The sequence below is a fragment of the Pelophylax lessonae genome (genome assembly GCF_965119305.1).
Source record: "Pelophylax lessonae genome assembly, chromosome: 6".
Taxonomy (NCBI): Eukaryota; Metazoa; Chordata; class Amphibia; order Anura; family Ranidae; genus Pelophylax; species Pelophylax lessonae.
In genome coordinates, this window is record NC_138773.1 from 95,154,135 (window position 1) to 95,175,495 (window position 21,361).

Here is a 21,361-nt window from a genome sequence, read left to right on the forward strand (position 1 = left end):
AGTGAGAGTTTTGATGATGCACACACTGCTTGAGCTTCTCAGTCAGTGAGGAATAAGTACCCAAATCTTAGCCTTTCCTGATTTTACAATATGGGAAAGACTTGATGATTTGGTTTCCATCACAGGATATTTTATATCTTTGATTGTTATCTTTTATATCGCTTTGGAAATGGCAATGTATGAAAATAAGTTTTTTCTGTACAAAGTTCAACAAGAATGCTTGTAGTCTACTCTGAAGGGAGTAGTAGGGGTCATATCACTACAAGACAGCTAGGCAAGTTAATTGGTGACTTGAGCAGGCCATAGACGATTCGAATTTCGTACGATTTATCGTTCGATAAACGAAAGCGGCACTCGTGCACATCATCGAGTGTACCATCAATGTGAGCCGAAAATCGTACGACAAAACACTATTTTTTGTGCCTTTTAACCACATCTCTACCGGACACACTCCCTACTGTTCTGTGTTTTGTTAGGCGAAATCATACAACTCCCCCACTAATGATACGAAATTCGGCCGATTTTCGCAAAAAAACCCAACATGTTGGATATGTGAATTTTTGCTGTCGTACGAAAATCGAACGTTTTACATACCACACTAACGATACGAAAATCATTCGATAACACTGCCATTTACGATTTTCGAACGAAATTCGAATCGTCTATGGCCTGCCTTAGCCTCTATTCTTTCCCCAACTGCTTTATTCTGCTCTCACTGGAGAGATTTCTCATCGCTTCCTCTACCTCTGACCCCTGTCATAAGAACAGCAACTGATGGTTTATTTCCTCAATGGGGACACAAATAACAATAAAAACTGACAGTTGTCTAGACTCCATACTTTAAAACAAGGATAAAAAACATTAGGTTGGCATTATATACAGTATCTCACAAAAGTGAGTACACCCCTCAAATTTTTGTAAATATTTTATTATATCTTTCATGTGACAACACTGAAGAAATGACACTTTACTACAATGTAAAGTAGTGAGTGTGCAGCTTGTATAACCATGTAAATTTGCTGTCCCCTCAAAATAACTCAACACACAGCCATTCATTTCTAAACTGCTGTGAAGAAACGTAAGTACACTCCTAAGTGAAAATGTCCAAATTGGGCCCAAAGTGTCAATATTTTGTGTGGCCACTATTATTTTCCAGCACTGCCTTAACCCACTTGGGAATGGAGTTCACTAGGGCTTCACAGGTTGCCACTGGAGTCCTCTTCCACTCCTCCATAACGACATCACAGAGTTGGGGAATGTTAGTGACCTTGCGCTCCTCCACCTTCTGTTTGAGGATGCCCCACAGATGCTCAATAGGCTTTAGGTCTGGAGACATGCTTGGCCAGTCCATCACATTTACCCTCAGCTTTCTTAGCAAGGCAGTGGTCGTCTTGGAGGTGTGTTTGGGGTCGTAATCATGTTGGAATACTGCCATGCGGCCCAGTCTCTGAAGGGAGGGGATCATGCTCTGCTTCAGTATGTTACAGTACATGTTGGTATTCAAGGTTCCCTCAATGAACTGTAGCTCCCCAGTGCTGGCAGCACTAATGCAGCCCCAGACCATGACACTCCCACAACCATCCTTGACTGTAGGCAAAACACACTTGTCTTTGTACTCCTCACCTGATTGCCGCCACACACGCTTGACACCATCTGAACCAAATACATTTATCTTGGTCTCATCATACCACAGGACATGGTTCCAGTAATCCATGTCCTTAGTCTGCTTGTCTTCTGCAAATTGTTTGTGGGCTTTCTTGTACATCATCTTTAGAAGAGGCTTCCTGCTGGGACAACAGCCATGCAGACCAATTTAATGCAGTTTGCGGTGTATGGTGTGAGCACTGATAGGCTGACCCCCCACTCCTTCATCCTCTGCAGCAATTCTGGCAGCACTCCTATGTCTATTTGCCGAAGACAACCACTGGATATGACGCCGAGTCCATGCACTTAACTTCTTTGGTCAACCATGGCGAGGCCTGTTCTGAGTGGAACCTGTCCTGGTTAACCGCTGTATGGTCTTGGCCACCATGCTGCAGCTAAGTTTATGGGTCTTTGCAATCTTCTTTTAGCCTAAGCCATCTTTATGTAAAACAACAATTCTTTTTTCAGATCCTCAGAGAGTTCTTTGCCGTGAGGTGCCATGTTGAACTTCCAGTGGCCAGTATGAGAGAGTGAGAGCGATAACACCAACTTTAACACACTTGCTCCCAATTCACACCTGAGAGCTTGTAACACTAACAAGTAGACAGGGAAAATGGCTAATTGGGCCCAATTTGGACACTTTCATTTAAAGGTGTACTCGCTTTTGTTGCCAGCGGTCTAGACATTAATGGCTGTGTGTTGAGTTATTTTGAGGGGACAGCAAATTTACATGGTTATACAAGCTGTACACTCACTACTTTACATAGTAGCAAAGTGTCATTTCTTCAGAGTTGTCAAATGAAAAGATATAATAAAATATTTACAAAAATGTGAGGGGTGTACTCACTTTTGTGAGATACTGTATATACAAGTGCATCTGAAAAAATTTGAATATCAAAAAGTTAATTTATTTTAGTAATTAAATTCAAAAAGTGAAACTTGTATATTTTATATGGATGTGTACACACGCAGAGTGATATATTTCAAGCATTACTTTTTTTTTTTCATTTTGATGATTATGGCTTACAGCTAGTGAAAACCCAAAATGCAGTATATCAGAAAACTAGAATATTACATAAGAACAATAAAAAAAGGATTTTTAATACAGAAATGTTGGCTTGCTGAAAAGTGTGTCCATGTACAGTATAGTATGCACTATATCAATACTTGGTCGGAGCTCCTTTTGCATGAATCTCTGCATCAGTGCGGCGTGGCATGGAGGCGATCAGTCTGTGGCACTGCTAAGGTGTTATGGAAGCCCAGGTTTCTTTGATAGCGGCCTTCAGCTTGTCTGCATTGTTGGGTCTGGTGTTTCTCATCTCCCTCTTGACAATACCCACAGATTCTCTATGGAATTTAGGTCAGGCGAGTTTGCTGGCCAATCAAGCACAGTGATACCATGATCATTAAATCAGGTATTGGTATTTTTGGCAGTGTGGGCAGGTGCAAAGTCCTGCTGGAAAATGAAATCAGCATCTCCATAAAGCTGGTCAGCAGAGGGAAGCATGAAGTGCTTTAGAATTTCCTGGTAGAGTGCTGCACTGACTTTGGACTTGATAAAACACAATAGAACAACGCCAGCAGATGACATGGCTCTCCAAATCATCACGGACTGTGTGTTGAGTTATTTTGAGGGGACAGCAAATTAAACTGTTATACAAGCTGTACACTTACTACTTTACATTGTAGCAAAGTGTCATTTCTTCAGTGTTGTCACATGAAAAGATAGAATAAAATATTTACAAAAATGTGAGGGGTGTACTCACTTTTGTGAGATACTGTACTTATGGTAAATGCCTCTCCTATATGAAAAGCAATACTTTTCATATTATCCTTTTTCCTGCAGATACTGATAGAGGGTGAATGTTCCTATGAGTTTCAAGGTTCAGCTGATTTATAATTAGTTTTTGCTTGTTTGTTAAGTTTTTAGAAATATATATCCTACAGTCGTCCTTTGCTCGAGGGAATGGGTAGCAACCTAGCAACTCCCACCTGGACCATTTTTTTCATTAGAACTTTCTGATTAATATATGATCATTAATGTTTTGCTTTTACCAAACTACCAAACGGTGAAGGTCAAACCCAGGGTGAATTACATGCATTTTCTGTTGAAAGGTCTTCTAGCCTCGTTCTTCAGAATCTATTTCAATTGTTCACCTCTTCAAGCAGCTGTTTGATTTCAGGATCTCACCTGTTCATGATTGTTTATATAAAGAAACGACTTGCCAGAATGAAGATGTCTTTGTTATTAGATAATGGCAATACCATGTTGTATCTGAAAATCAGGTTATTATTTGGGTGCAAATTCGAAAACTTCCAGGGAGCAAAGAGACGGAGGCTACTTGGTCATGACTGGTCCAGTGCATCACATAGGACTCACTTATTTCGCTTATAACCCTTACAGTGTTCAAGGCATTTGATTATTTCTGCATTGTGAGCCACACATCTTTGGCTATGAGCAAGATTTATAGCTATTACCACCTACCCATCAGCTGTTGCTTGGTGGCAGCTCGTTCCTTTAAACAAAAGTTGTTTACTAGGCTTGGTTTCCTGCAAAATCCTGTTTTTTTTAATTTTTTTCTTGTGTACTGAACACTGTGTAATAATAGGGAGGAGACTGAACACTATTTCGCAATCTCATTCTTGGCTCTAGGTTGATATCTTCAGAGGCTCATAATTCAATTCCCAGATATGGCGTTCAGTCTGTGATTCCCATCATGTTATAATTTTGTATTACATTTCTAAACATTTTAACAGTAAATTGCTTTCAGGAAAGTTATTAGCACTGATGTGTAAATCCCTAGCTCCTTTGTCATTCTGTTCTTGAGAAAACTACTATTTTTATTTTCCAGATGCTACAGGTGTACTTGCTCAGCTGCAGAACGTATTAATAAGTTCAGGCACTGTATTGATGTTAATCATTTTAAGAAATATTCCTTGCCCCTAACCTCGCTTGAGTCAGTTATGGTCAGCCTCGGTGTACTTCCTGTTCATTATATCTTTTTTAAGGGAACACAGAGGTTTTCCTAAAGGGTGCTGACCTTGGTTTGGATTCTTGCCAGGTTGTAAACTTTGTATATAGAGCTTGCTGCCAAACTGACCACATCAACTCCAGCTGTGTTTATAAGAGAACACAGGCAGCTGGGATTAAATAATGAAACGCATGCCCAAGAGACAAAATGTGTAAGACGGAATCAAAATATAACGTGACAAACTAGTGGACGAATAGTGCATGTTTGTAGCAGAGCTTCCTGGTTGCCTAGCAGCCATATGTGCAGAATATATTTACAATCCAGGTGAATGAGATATCATATATACCAAATAATATTGCAGCAATAATGATAGAGCTGCTTAAAGTAAACCTGGATAAAAAATCTGATAAAATGAAAAAAGCTTTGCAGCTGGTGAAAACATTTTTTCAGAGCTTTGTCTTCTACAGAACCCCTTCCCAAGTAGCTATACATTTACAGCTTTCCTAAAGTTGCTATTTTGCATACAACACATGAGATTTAAATGGATGTTAGGAAGAGATTTAATGAGTGCATTCCAACTTTCTAGAATGGAGTTTGAGAGTGCACTGTATTACAGACCTAGGAAAATGATTTGAATAATTTTTTTGCTAGCTCTAAAAAGCTAGAAGTCAGCAACAACCCATGGAATTCATAAAGAGTGTCATAGATACCCTATGGATATTCGTCTGCCGGTATAGCAACAAATGGTATAACTTGCGACCGATTTATGTAAGTGTCGGTTAAGTATAAATTAATCTCTATTATGAAGTGACCGAGGCAAAAGAGCTATTTGGAAGTGTTGGAAGAATTATAGAAACATACCAAATATATGATCCAGAGGAATGTAAAGATAAAACTTGTCAAATACATATGCGATAAAATCTATTTTATTCACCCCAATCAATTTACTCCAACAAGAGGTCCTATTTACCTCCATTTTCCTATGTAGTGGTATTTCTTTATAAATTTGTCACAACTATAGCACAATACAGTAAAAGTATCATAAATAAGAACTACTTGAATATGTTGCATGCGTTGGTAGTTCTAATGAAACGGTCACAGAGTATTTATGAGTTTGGCACAAGGATTCTGACTACAAACACAGAAATGTGTTACACATGTTATATTAAATCGCCCCCCATGTGTCCTGTAATGCATTTAAAAATTCTAAAATTCTATAATTAGCTTAAGCCAACCATTTTATCTTTTCATTGTTTGATTTAAAGTGGTGAATCTCATAGTTAGTACTTCAATTTAAACCATGAACAGCAGAGTACAGAGACCAAGAGGGTACAGGTAATGTGGACTCATTAATGAGAGTGGATGGCACAGAGGTAATTGTTAAATTTACTGACCAAGCTAGAACTGTTAGTTACCTATTTTCCCACCCCACTGGCCAACCTTGGGCTGGGTGTCCTCATTGCCAAGGACTATTTTCAATCCCCGCGATGACCTGTCAATTGGGTACCTCTCTGCAAAGAAGTTGTTGCAGAATCCCATTGAAAATGCAGATCTGTGAATAAAGGGCCCAGAAGCAATAGAAAAGTATAAGGATACCAGTGTACTTAGTGATTAAGTAAATAGTATACTTGTGTGCAAAGGATGAATGGAAATCACTACAGTTATGACCTCAGATTGAATGATAAATGTGGCAATTTGACTGGAATGTGACTTTAATTCTCTGGTATTCTGTACTTCCTTTCATATTGCACCTAGCACCAAAACTCTGTCACATCTTTGTCTTTGACTTGATTTGCAAATTCTTTCTTAGAGCTGATATATGGTAGCTTTGCGTGATACACCTGAGGCAACTGACATCTAGCATTGTACTTAATGCTCCATTTCAAGTTCATGGAGAAGGGACTGCTTGTGATAGAAGCAGTCTGGAAATCATAAAGCAGACACATGTTCCTCTCTCTCTCAGGCTCTTAGGATAGAGCCCAGCTTTGTATAGCCACTTTTCCAGACAATTTGACACAGTTTAAAAGCTTTCCTTGGCAAAGAGCTTGAAAAGAGGAACTCAGAAAGGCTTGTTTTCCAAAGGCATTGAAATTCATGTGCTTGTCCATTTTTTTACCATGGAAGATTTTTGAATAGGGCAGAATGTAAATATCTGGAGCCACACAAAGGAAACTTATGATAACTATAAAATGGTTATACTGCTGATATAAGTGAATTGCAGCAATCTATAGGTGGCTGCACATTTTAATAGATGTCAATACTAATTCAGCACCTTCTCAGCTCCCATCAAATTGCTTTACCAGTAGGTAGATGAAGATGGTATTTCAGTAAAAGAGTGCCCTGAGTTTTTAGATTTCCAGGGCGTTCCTTGAAAATATCTGCAGTTCTGCATAGGTATTTCTAGGTGCCTGCAGCTCTTTACATTACAATTGAACCTCTTTATGATAGGCTTCCTTTAAAGAACAATCAGAATTTCAATATAGTTTTAGAAAAAAACATTGTAGATGGAATTCCTCATAGCCTAAAAAGTAGACACATTTGAAAGAATTAAAAAATAAATAAAAATCAGGTTACTTACACAGAATGCCTGGCCCTGACTCCTAGTCAGCAGGGCAGACAGAAATAATAATTAATTCTGATTTTCTCAGCTTTTGCATATTAACATCTTCCCAGCTTCACAGGCTTAGAGAAGATTGTTAATAGGTTATACTTAGCAACTATAGAGCCTTTAGTAGCTAAAGCTATAGCCATCTAAAGTTGCAAGGGTGAAAATCTCCAAGGAACTAACCCATCGCATGATAAAGGAATGCTAAGCAGAGGTAATATGAAAGCTACAATTCTGATTTCCCTTTTAAAATGCTAGTTGCCTGGTTTTCATGCTGACCCACTGGCTTCATTACTTTGAGACAGAACAAGTATGGAGATCAAGAATTCTGGCTTCATTTGCTGCATTCTTGTTCCAGGTCAGTGACTCTAAATATTGAAACCTGAGGCAGCTAGCATTTTCAGAAGGAGTATTTTTGTCATTACAGGTTTTCTTTAGGTCATTATAATAAGATCTGCTGGGAGTACCTTATGGCAATTTGGGTTGCATGCAATGGGACAGAATGAGGAGGATTTGGAGGCATCTAAAGCCCTACATATGGATATGCTAGTTGATCCCAGTAGGCTTGCTAGTGTGGCCTAGGGGACTTAAAAGTGCAGATGCTGCTATGCGGCAAGCAAAGGTGTGGCATAATGATGGTGGATTTTGTGATGTTCTCTCCCATATGGAGCAAATAAACTGATTTTTTCCCAATTGCTGTCCAAGCATTTGAGGCAAGTAGGACTGTAGACCCTTCTTTTTACACTGCTTTGACCAAGTTAACATTGATGCTTTACAAGTGTTTTTTTGGCGCTTGTTCTTCCTTGTTACATTCCCTTTTCTGAACATGTTTTTATAACATAGAACTTCTTTTTAAGCTTGAACCTACGTGGCCTTAACACCTGGGAGATGTTCATTTCCTTTTCTGTGTTTCCCTTTATGTGAAATCCTATAGCATTACGCAAGATACTGTACTTTAATATACCTGCTACAGTTGTATGCCTTAACTGTTTCCTAATTCATATGTTTCTGTGCCTAGTTTTTATCCTAATATTTAGCTTTATGTACAAGTGAGCATTCATCATGAATTATACATGTGTCTCTTCAGCCTCTAAGAATATGGCAACATTAACATATTTAGGCTACATTTTCCCTTTCAAGCACTCTGGCCTGCAGAGTGTAAGCTGCTCTTGGGAGTGTGGCCTAACTATTCAACCCACTGCACAGCAGGTCAACCATCACCTAAAAACATCCTATAGTTGTGGCCATTCAGGGTTGTTCACAAGATGCAGAATGTAAAAATTCATATGATGGGGCATGGATTTATGCATTCTCCAGAGCTCCCGCTCAGCATACTGCACAGGAATCCTTTAACGATCCTGTCACCAACAAAGCATGACACCAGTACTGGGATTTTAGTATTATTTCACCCCTAAAATGTAACCATTTCTTCCTTGAGCAACTCAACACTGATAATAGGGAGAAAAGGAGAAGAGCAGGCCACAGTCCAAGATGGCACCAGTCCCCTTCGATAGAGTGCAGGCAAGGGGAAAGGCGTGGAGAGAGCAGCATGATTCACAAGGTTTACTGTTGCTCACACGCATTTAAGAATACCTTAGGTACAAAACCACCTCACAGGGCTCCACCTTCCTCTGCTCAGATACCAGAATCAAAATAGGCGATACCACAGGATGAGGAAAACAATCAGGATCCATCTCAGTACTTTTTGGCTGCCCCATTGGAACCACTAACTTTTCACCCTGAGCCACAATCACCAGAAGCATAACTAAGAGAGGTACTGTCTGCCATTAAAACATGTAAGGTACCATTATTTTAAATGTCTGCCTAAATGAAGAATATTAAAGAGGAAATGTTGTTTTTCCACCATGACCTCAAAAAAGTAAGGAAAGAGTCGGGGCCTGGTTGAGGATGATCTAGGCCCCATTAAACAAAGAATGGAGGGGGTGTGGCCTACACGGGCATGTGAGCGGACACATCTCACCAGACTCCTGCTGAAATCCTTTAGACGATACTTCCCTCCACTACCGACCGACTCCACACTCACCCAGCCAGAAGCCCAGCATATCAGGACCACTGTGGCAGTGTCTCTGGTCAGCTAGCTGCACACATGCTGACCCGCAAGAGCCGAGAAGATGCCTCCATGTCTCAGAAATCTGACACATGCCCATGTAGGCCACACCCCCTCCATTCTTTGTTTACTGGGCCTAGATCATCCTCAACCAGGCCCCGACTCTACCTTCCAGGCAGTGAAAATCCGAGATGGCGCCCATCAGCAGCAGCGGACGCCTTGTGGAGGGGATAAGCTCAAGAGCAGCCTGAGTACTACTCCTAAACCCCCCAAGCAACTGGGGAAGGAACGGGACATGCTTTTTTATACACAGAGACTGCCGGCTGTGGCCGGGCAGTCTGATGTGGAGGATGCTGTTTCTCCTTCTGCCCAGGACACTGTACATGCTGATGGGGCTGCAACACTTGGGGCAGATGACATACCAGGAGGCTTGCAGGACATAGCTAATAATCTTGATGCTGGGGGCAATAATGAATCCTTCCAACCCACTCTAGGAAATATTCTGCAAGCTGAGCAGAAATGCACCACATTTGTGGATGACCTAAAGGAACCTTTTGGGGGCTCGAAGGAGGAGGTGTCACTTCTCCACCAAGATATGCAAAAGATGTGGGAGCGCACGACTGCTGCTGAGTTTGAGGGAGTGATTTGGAAGACAAGCTTCCTCCTCTTGCCCGTGACTCTTGAATGTCTGTACAACAGGTGGCTGCTGCCCATGAGACGGTGGATGATATAGAAAACTGTGTCTGCTGTAACAGCGTATGTATCGTGGGGTTGCTGGAGAAAGTAGAGGGCTGGCATTCATTGAGAGATGGCTGCTGAAGCTGTTTGGGAAGGAGGCCTTCACCCCTCTATTAGCAGCAGAGTGGGCCAAGCGCACTCCAGCTAGATCTTTTCCCCCTGGAAACCAGCCTAGATCTATACTAGCTCATATGTTGAATTACAGGGATCGAGAGATTATTCTAAGGCTGGCCAGAGTACAATTATGTGGGAGTCTCCTTTTATCCAGACTTCACCGCGGAGGTTCAATGTAAGAGGGCGAAGTTTCAGGATGTAATAAAGCGCCTGCTGTGCCTTCAATTGCCTTACACCATGCTATACCCTGCCAGACTGAGGATTACTGCAAGAGGCCAAGCTCACTTTTTTGAATCTGCTACTGAGGCGGTCTCCTGGCTGGATCAAACGAGCAAAGCTTACGACATCAACGGGAAGTCCTGGATGAGGGCTGACCTTGATCTGATGACCCCTGTCAGTCAGTTTCAATACTACACGTTATTGTACCTTCCGGAGTTGGATACACCAGCGCACTCGAGTCGATTGTTTTCTGTTTCCCTGTGATCGGTGGCTAATACCTATTAGCATTTACCTATGTTCTTCCAGATTTCCAGAGTTACTGGCATACCACCATGCTTCTACTCCATCTTTTTACCTGACCTGGACTAGTATAGATGGATCTGCCTGGACTGGCTTTTTCTGTACATGGGACATTCCTGCTGCGGTATCATGGCTGACATTCCTCTTGTGTCATGGAATGTCCGTGGTTTTCAGAAGCCCTTGAAGAGGACCATGATCTCCTCCTGTATGAAGCGATTCCAGCCTGCGATAGTTTGTTTTCAGGAAACTCACCTTACTTCAGACTCTATGTCATGTCTTAAATACTCATGGTTATTGGGAGGCTACCACTTCAAACATACCAATTATTCACGTGGGGTCAGTGTCTTGATTAACAGGGCCCTGGACTTTCAGGAATTGAGCTCTAGGGTTGATTCTGAGGGGCGTTTTATTTTTTTTACACTGTAATTTGTATGCTACACAACGCATCTCCGATCTTGGTACATGACGTAGGCTCTTTACCATGTGACCAGCTGTGTCCAATCACAGCTGGTCACATAGTAAATAGGAAGTGCCATTGATCGGCTTTCCTCAGTTTGTGCGAGTAGAGGAGAGCCGATCTGCGCCATCCTATCAGTGCCACCCCATCAGTGCCTCCTCATCAGTGCCTGTCAGTGTGGCCTCATCAGTGCAGGAAAAAATGTATCTATTTACTAAATTGTATAACATAAACAAAAAAACTTTTTTTTTTTCAAACTTTTCGGTCTTTTTTTATTTGTTTAGCAAAAAAATAAAAAACCTTGCGGTGATCAAATACCACCAAAAGAAAGCTCTATTTGTGGGGAAAAAAATACATAAATTTGGTTTAGGTACAGTGTTGCATGACTGCGCAATTGTCATTGAAATACGCAACAGCACTAAAAGCTATAAATTGGCCGGGGCAGGAAGGGGGAAAAGTGCCCGGTATTGAAGTGGTTAAGTATCTGGGGATTCACGTTATCCCTAACATATTGAATTATACATCCTCTCTATTTAGAGATAGGGTGAATACTTGGAGTAAGTTGAGACTGTCGGTGGCGGGCAGGATCAATCTGATTACAATGCCTCAACTACTGTATCCCCTGCACAACTCTTTTCAGAATAGTTGATTGTATTTTCAGGTCCCTAATTTGGAATAACCGTCCTCCCCCCTCCATATTTGATTGGAACAGTTTCAAAATCCCAAAAACCAGGGTGGATTGACTTCCCAATCCCTGGCTGTATTACATTGCAGCCCAATTACATCATATTACCGGACAGTTTTTTGCTACCCTTGGTTAATTTTAGTGGTCCACGATTGTCATCCACCCGTATCATGTTAAAATGTACTGGAGCTGATTCAGTCCCTGGTGGCTTAGAAGCCGGACTGTTTGCCAAACCACATAAAATGTTTCCCACTTACGACCTTCTACACAAAGTTTAATGTAAAGTTTAAACAGCATCAGGGAGTTGAGGGATTTACAGCCTATAACCCAATTTGGGGTATTAAATCTTATGGGGAACTGAACAAACTGCAACAGGGTGCAAGGTGGAAAGCGTATGGGGTGACCCATTTGAAACATATTTTTCATAATGGGAGTCTTCTCCGATTCTCCCCTCTTCAGGAGAGATTTAACCTCCCCTCCTATATGCAATTCTATTATGTTTAATTGCAGCGATGCAATTAAAGCTCAACATGACGCAAACCCGTGGACCTTATCACCAACCCCTATCTTTACACAGATCTCTCTAGTAGAACATGCTAAAGGCCTTATCTCTCAATGCTACAATATGTTGCTGAGTGACTATCTGGATAACTATCCCACCAAAGCTTGTGAGAAGTGGGAGGGAGATGTGAGTACGATGTCTGGTGATCATTAGGGTGATGTGCTGCAGGCGGTGATAACTAGCTCATTAATTTCATCACAAAAATTATCCCAGTTATATATAGTTCTGAGATTCCATTTTACACCTGTCAAACTGCACAATATAGGCTTACTTGCTGACCCCCGTATGTCATAGATGTAAACGGGACAGGGGTGATCTCATTTACCTTCTCTAGAGATGCCCTAAACTACACCTCTATTGGACAGTTATTTTGGGTACCCTTAATAGGGTATTTCAGTCTTCTGTCCCGCTTAACCCTAAATATTGTCTGATAGGTATGTTGAGTGACCTTATACCTGAAAAGCCCATGAGAGTGGCAATCAATCGCGCTCTCTTTCAAGCCCGCAAGTTGTTTTTGTTACTGTGGAAATCCCCTGACCCTTCTTTTACATCAAATGTGGGTGACACACATGGGACATGCCCTTATTTTTAAAAAATATGTGTACCAGCACAGGGGATGTATGGGAAAGTTTGAAAAGCTGTGGGCACCATGGCTTGACACCCCTGGACGTAACCCGCAGGAACTGGTTCAGATGCGACTTGTGCAATGCCAGACAGTCCAGTCTAATATGGGCTTGAGACTGCGAATAACAAGGTAGTGGCTAGGTGTATTCCACTTGATCTAACGAGATGTATTTTGTTTTCAATTATTTTTATTGAGTTTTTACCAAGAAAAATGAAACAATACATGTTTTGATAACATAAATATCCATGGGTCCATGACAATACAAACGTGGTATTACAAGTAGGGTATCCTTCTGTTATGCACACTATGTCACAATAACTGCATACTTTATAACTGAATATGTTTAGTTACAAGATACAGCCGGTGATCCATCTGTCACCCAACACCAAGGTAATCTACAACGTCATGGTCCCCATCCCTCCTCCAGAACCAAAAACTAAACAGGGTCCGAAAGGAGGAAAGGGGAAACTATATTGAAGTGTTCAAAGGGGCGTGGTATCCCCTCCAACCATAATATTGTCCAAAAGAATGAAAAAAGGAAAAGAAGAAAGAAGAAGTGGAAGGAAAAAAGTACAAGAGAGTAGTAGTGTAGGGAAAGGGAAGTATCCCAGAAAGAGGTGAGTGCACATAATGAAACTCCACTATCGGAGCTACCTCAAATTACAGAGGGTCGGACAGATACTTCATCCAGGGTTCCCATGTTTTGTCGAACTTAGCTCTTTTGTCTAAGAGGGTTGCCGAGAGGCGCTAGTTGATCATAATCCATGTTAGTTTGTGTTTTACCAGGTCAAACGGGATAGTCGTGATCTACAAGATCTGGCTATTGCCAGTCTGGCTATCGTGAAAATAAAAGCTATGAGTTTTCCCGCTTGGCTTGGTATTCCCACAGTGGAGCTCCCCAGCAAGGCTTGCTGAGGTGATTTAGTTAGGTTGACTTACGATAGCGAATAAATACGAGATGTATTTTGATATATGTGTACGTGTTAAAAACTTGTGGTTGTGCTTACTTACTCTATCAGTTTTATGTAGATTATGGATAATTGTCACCGATATGTGTTTCTATTTGCTATTGTATTTTTTCTATTCAATCTAATAAAAAACCTGTTGGATTAAAAAAAAAAAAAAAAAACAACAAAGAATTGAGCGCACTCGAGGAAGAGTTTTCACCCTTTAAAGTTGACTTTAACCATTTGCCTACTGGGCACTTAAACCCCCTTCCTGCCCAAGCAAATTCTAAGCTTTCAGCACCGTTGCACTGTAAATGTAAATTGTGCGGTCATTCAACACTGTACCCAAATTACATTTTTATAATTTTCTTCAAACAAATAGAGCTTTCTTTTGGTGGTAATTATTCACTATTGGGGCTTTTATTTTTTGCTGAACAAACAAAAGAAGACCGAACATTTTGAAAAAAAAAAAAAACTGCTTTATAGTTTGTTATAACATTTTGCAAACTGGTAATTTTTCTCCTTCATTGATGTGTGCTGATAGGCTGCACTGATGGGCACTGATAAGCTGCACTGATGGGCACTGATAGACTGCATTGATGGGCACTGATAGGTGACACTGATGGACACTGATAAGACGGTACTGATGGGCACTGATAAGACAGCACTTGTGGGCACTGATGGGTGGCACTGATGGGCACTGGTAGGTGGCACTGAAGGGCAATAATAGGTGGCACTGGGCACTGATAGGTCAAACTGATGGGCAATGATAGGCACTGCTAGGTGACACTTATGGGCAGCACTCATGGGGCACTGAAATGTGGCACTGGTGGGCACTGGTAGGTGGCGCTGTGGGCACTGGTGGGCACTGGTGGGCACTGATAGGTGGCACTAGTGGGCACTGATAGATGGCACTGGTGGGCACTGGTAGATGGCGCTGGTGAGCACTGGTAGGTGGCACTGGTGGGCACATATGCCCCTCTCCTCTTCGAGACCGATGTCCCTCTGACAGCAGCTGCGATTGGCTTTTTTTCTCTCCTCACACTGACATGAGGAGAAAAAAAACAACTGATTGCCGACTGCTGTTTACATCACATGATCAGCTGTCTTTGGCTGATGGTAAGGGGTTGGGATCAGCCCCTTACTCCGATCTGTGATCAGCCAAGTCTCATGGACTCACTGATCACAAAGCGAGCCGCGCGCGCTGCGCAGGCAGCTCATGCACGGGAGGACATACATGGACGCCCTCACGGCAATTAGGGTCTGCACTGTAGCTGTCTTTCGGCTATAGCGTGGACCGGAGGAGGTTAAACAGTGCTAGAGTGGTAGGCCTCCCAGAACATAGTGAGGGCCCATCCCCTGTGAATTTTAAGGAACAATGGCTGTGCAGTGTTTTTGGTAATAACTCATTTGTAGATTGTAAGTTCTAATGAGCAGGGCCCTCTATTTCCTCCTGTTTTGAATTGTATTGTCTTCCCTCACATTGTAAAGCGCTGCACAAACTGTTGGCGCTATATAAATCCTGTACAATAATAATAATAATTTACTCGATTATTTGGTATTTAAATAGCTTATAGAGTGCCCTTCCACCCTCCACCACCAGGGGACCTCCCATATCTGATAGAGAAATAATACAGAGAAAAGTTCAAGAGCACAAAGATTTATCCTACAATAGCTCTAAGATACCCATTTTTTCTGACTGTTGAGTTACAGAGGCAAAATACATGGATGTTTAGAGCTGCACGATCCTGGATAAAATGAGAATCGCAATTTTTTTGCCTAAAATAAAGATCACTAGTCTCTCACGATCAGAGTTGTATAAAGTACTCGAAACCCATACTTGAGTAAAAGTACAAGTGCTCGATCAAAAAGTGACTTGAGTAGAAGTGGAAGTGCTCAATCAAAAAGTGACTTGAGTAGAAGTACTAAAGTATTCAACATTTTTTGTACTTAAGTATTGCAAGTAGTTTTTTTTTTAATTTTGCTACTCAAGTACTGAAAGTAAAAGTTCAAGTACTGTGTTATGTAGTTATTAAAGAAAGAAGTCAAAAGTAGCAGTAGCATTTATTTTCGTATGCGCTGATAATACACATGTTTTGAGCTTCATGAAACCTGCCATCTACTGTTCTGGCAGTGGTAATTTTTATAATAGTAACGAGTAACTATGCAGCACAAAAAAAAAATATTGGAGTAGAAGTATTAAAATCATCGAAAAAATGTAGTGAAGTAAAAGTGGAAGTAGGAGAAAAAGATTCTACTCTAGGAAAGTACAGATACCGCCTTTCGGTACTTAAGTACAGTACTGAAGTAGTTCTACTTAGTTACTATACATCTCTGCTCACGATTCTCTGCATAACATCATCTTTCACATTATACAAAAAAATGGGCTAACTTTACTGTTTAGCAATTACAGTGTGACATAAAATATTGCAACGACCGCCATTTTATTCTCTAGGGTCACTGTTAAAAAAATATATCTAATGTTTGGGGGTATCACAGTGTGGATCAGTCTCCTGCTGTATATGTGTTGTCTAATTATATGGACTCACTCACACAACCAAGGAGGAAGGGAAGCCCTCCCTTCCTATTTTTGCAGACAGTGTTATACTACCAATGACACACCATGGTGAAACCACTTTCAAGCTCATAGAACGTCAGGGGACTGGAAGACCCGGTGAAACGCATTGTAGTAATGAATATTTTATCACATGGTAATGCTTCAATAATTTGCCTGCTGAAAACCAATCTCACTAGAGACTCCATGAAACAATTGAAGAGAAGGGAACTTTCCTCATCAGTTTCATTCTGTGTATACCTCTTGTTCAAGAGGGATGAGCATACTAATAGCTGACTCAATCTCCCTTTCCTACAGGCAAATTGAAGTTGATGCTCCTGGCAGATATATATTTATAGAAGTAATAGATCATCTTATATGATTTATCTCTGATACACCTGGAATCCCTTTACAACTGGTGATTTTAATGCAGTACTAGATACCCAAGCTGACAGATATCCCTCTATGGGTTCTACCGATCAACAGAGTAGTACAACTTTTGCTAAGTTGATAAATGAAATAGAGTTACATGATATATGGAGACTGTGTCACCCTAATGCTCAGCAGTTTTTATGCTTCTCTTAAGGTTGGTACACACTATGAGAAAATCAGGCGAACGATCGTCCGATTTTCCTCATTTCACAGCAAGTCAGAACTGAGGAAGGTAATAATGTACAAAAATTCTTATATGACAAAGGCTTTTTTTGCTGTTCATTGTTTCTGATCATGCTGTCTTTCGTTTCTGAATTCTTGTTCGAAAACGGTACACATTAAATCAAAAGAAAACGAAAATCTTTTGTTCTGTTCTCGTACAAGAATTTTTGGATTTGTCCCTTCGAAAATTTTTGTTTGCAAAATCTGAATCGGATGTAGAAAATTGTGTACACGCTACATGAAAATCGAACGATCATGCCACATATGGAATTTTTCTTTTGATTATCTCATAGTGTGTATACCCTCCTTAATTCTCACACATTGCTGTTAAGAATGGACCTGGCTTTGGGGAGCACACAGATATTTCCCTATGTTACAAATGTGTTTTACACCCTAAGAGGCTTTTTAGATTATTCTCCATTAAAGAAACACTGAGGGTTTGGTGTTTACCCTCGAGCTGCAGAGTGGAAAGTAAACCCATTTTGGCTGGATTTGATTGTATCCAGAGATAGTCTGAACTGAAGGCATTCTTTGCTGAATCCCTAGAAATTGATTATGCTTCCACCATCGTGGGAGTGGTTTAGGATGCCCTTAATGCCTTTCTATGAGGACTCCTACTTCAAAACATTACTAGAGAGAAAAGTTCTACTGGAGAATGTAAAAGGTCAATGATCAAATAGGTTGCCATGCCCCAAAAAATTACATAGAGCACCCTTCTCCCATAACGCAAACCAAACGCGGGCCACCTACTGTATAATAATCTGTCCTTCCCCAAAGCAGAACATCATAAGCATTTCTTTTTACAAAAATGCTTCTATGAAGATGGAGAAAACACAGGGCACATGTAAGCATTTCTTGCCAGGACACAAATGAGCCCAACATTCAGTATATTGTAGCTGTCATGACTCACTCATAGAGTGACTACCCATTCTCTGGAAATTTTCACCTTCAGGAATTTTTATGATGTTCTTCAGAGATTTAAAACCACTTCCACTGACATAGACCAGTTTTTCTGTAAACATACTCTCCCTCGCCTGTATTCCAATTAGGGGTAAGCCTCTATTACGCTTGAGGAGTTCCAACTGGCTGTTCTGACTCCTCTAATCACAAATCACCAGAACTGAATAGCCTTCCAGTGGAAGTCTATAAACACTATGGTGAGATTCTTTACCAGAATGTGCAGGTTCTGAAGTGGGCCTTGGAGACAGGTATTTAACCTAAGTTAACTCTGTTATTGTGCTACCCAAAGCAGCTAAATATCCACTGAAGCCCCTACTCTTATAGCCCAATTTCATTGCTGTGTACATATATCAAACTTTTGGCTCGGGTTCTGGCAACCAGACATGGGTAGTAGATAAATTGGTCCATCCTGACCAATCTGGTCTTATTCTAAATAGAATATTCTGCCTGTGTGTACCAGCCTTTTAGTTCTTATTCTTACTGTTATCTTAGCAGTGCAGACTGTGTGCATTCATGGACAATCCACACAGCTGTTAAGAATTGGGAACACCGTCTGTGTCCGTGCAGCCACTTTATCCCATTAGACATGAAAGGGACTGCCTGCATGTGAATGCACGAAATACCTGTACATCTCATGCAAACAAGGACTGTAATTTGCACGAATGTACACATAAGTACACCATGTGAATGAGGCCCTGTAAATGAGGCTTTAGGTGAACTGACAGAAAAGCACTTTCTATACTAGAAACTTATTCTTTGGTGTCCCTGTCTGCACCAACTCCATTATTTATACTCCATAGAACATATCGTACCCTTCAGAGATTGTTTCAATACAGCCGCAGTGCAGATGCAACATGTACAAGATGTGGACAGTCCCTGGGAAACCTCATCTATATGCTATGGAGATTGCCAAAGCTTCGGATGTATTAACCACAGATAATGTTTATCATTCTACCCAACACAAAACCATGCTTGCTTGGTTGGTTTTGTGGAAGAAGAATTAGTGCCACCCGCCATTCAGATACCTGTACACAAGAATCTGTTTCTAACTTGCAAACTCATTGCACAGAGGTGGACTGCTGATGCTGCACCAGACCAACTATATTCTGTTAAAGCTCAGGGATACAATTCAAGAAATATCCAATGCGTTTCGGGGGGTCTAAGTGCCGCCTTCATCAAGACTTGACTGGCAACCAAGCGAATGAACCAGTAGTGAACTGGACCTATAATTGTATTTATTCCAGTGTGAGTTGAAAGCACAGGCCTAAGCAGCTTTCTTGGCACAACTGCTGCCTTCTAACCACTTTTCTAATATGCTTATGGCTTTGACAAGTTAGTTGTTGATAGAATTGTTCATCCACTATGTTAATGTATAAACACTAATTTAGTTTTTTTGTAATCCTTTTGAATTTAGTTGGTCCAAAAAACATGAATGGAAGTTTCAAAAAACAAGGCAAACGTGGCTCCTCATGAACATGTATGACCAAGAGAAGGTAGGCTTGCTCATATATATGGTTGTTTATATGTAATGCTTGTAACATTCAAAATGGTAAGCTCCTAATTCGGAACCAAACTCAGTGATACCTCATGTTCTTGAACAGTCCGATACCCGGCAAATGCCGGTCTTTTCCCATCTTGATTGGCTTCCACTTAGTTCCACTTTAACCACTTTACCACCGGAGCATTTTGCTGTCTTCCGTCCAGGCCACTTTTTGTGCTTCGGCACTGTGCGACTTTAACTGACAATTGTGCGGTCATGCAATGTGGTACCCAAACGAAATTTACGTCCTTTTTTTCCCACAAACAGAGCTTTCTTTTGGTGGTATTTGATCATCTCTGCGCTTTTTTTTTTTTTTTGCGATATTAATAAAAAAAGAGCGAAAATTTTGCAAAAGAATGACATTTTCAACTTTGTCTTTTAAAAAGTATCCAATATACTCAATTTATGTCATTTTTTTTGGCCAAAATATATTTAGCTACATGTCTTTGACAAAAAAAAATTAAATGAGCGTATTTTTATTGGTTTGCGCAAAAGTTATAGCGTCTACAAACTATGGTGTAAATACTGAAATTTTACGCAGCTTTAATTTCTGACTGTCTATCTCAATTCATGAAGTGCTAAAATGGCAGGGCAGTACAAGACCCCCCCAAATTACCACTTTTTGGAAAGTAGACATCCTAAGGAATGTTCTGAGAGGCATGTTGAGCTCATTGAATATTTAATTTTTTGTCACAGGTGTTTGAAAAATGACTAAAAAAAAAAAAATTTTTTTTTTTAACACAAAGTTGTCACTAAAAGATAAATTTCTCACACATGCCATGGGTATATGTGTAATTTCACCCCAAAATATATTCTGCTGCTTCTCCTGAGTACAGGGATACCACATATGTGAGACTTTTTGGGAGCCTAGCTGTGTACGGGACCCCGATAATCAATCCCCATCTTTAGGTTTTCTAATGGCGTAAATTGTTGATTTCACTCCTGACTACCCATCACAGTTTCGGAGGCCCTGAAATTTCAAGATAGCACAAAACCCCCCAAATGACCCCATTTTGCAAAGTAGACACCCCAAGCTATTTGCTGAGAGGCATGGTGAATCCATGGAATATTTTATATTTTGCCACAAGTTTTGGGAAAATTACAATTTATTTATTTATTTTTTTTTAACACAAAGTTGTCACTAAAAGATAAATTTCTCACACATGACATGGGTATATGTGTAATGACACCCCAAAATACATTCTGCCGCTTCTCCTGAGTATGGGGATACTCCATGTGCGAGACTTTTTGGGAGCCTAGCTGTGTACGGGACCCCGATAATCAATCCCCATCTTTAGGTTTTCTAATGGCGTAAATTGTTGATTTCACTCCTGACTACCCATCACAGTTTCGGAGGCCCTGAAATTTCAAGATAGCACAAAACCCCCCCAAATGACCCCATTTTGCAAAGTAGACACCCCAAGCTATTTGCTGAGAGGCATGGTGAGTCCATGGAATATTTTATATTTTGCCACAAGTTCCGGGAAATATATTATTATTATTATTTTTTTTTTTTTTTACACAAAGTTGTCACTAAATGATATATTGCTCACACATGCCATGGGTATATGTGAAATGACACCCCAAAATACATTCTGCTGCTTCTCCTGAGTACAAGGATACCACATGTGTGAGACTTTTTTGCAGTCTAGCTGAGTACAGGCCCCCGAAAATCAATCATCGCCTTCAGGCTTTCCAAGGGCGTAAATTGTTGATT

General features: G+C 40.7%; 1 protein-coding gene across 1 annotated transcript in view; it reads left to right on the plus strand.

The window, feature by feature from the left end:
• CHLSN (cholesin) overlaps nucleotides 1-21,361 on the plus strand; it is a 693,214-nt gene that overhangs the window by 629,885 nt on the left and 41,968 nt on the right. The window contains exon 5 of the mRNA XM_082261874.1: nucleotides 19,519-19,597. Within this exon, the coding sequence (XP_082118000.1) occupies nucleotides 19,519-19,597 (79 nt within the window). The remainder of the gene's footprint in view (nucleotides 1-19,518; nucleotides 19,598-21,361) is intronic.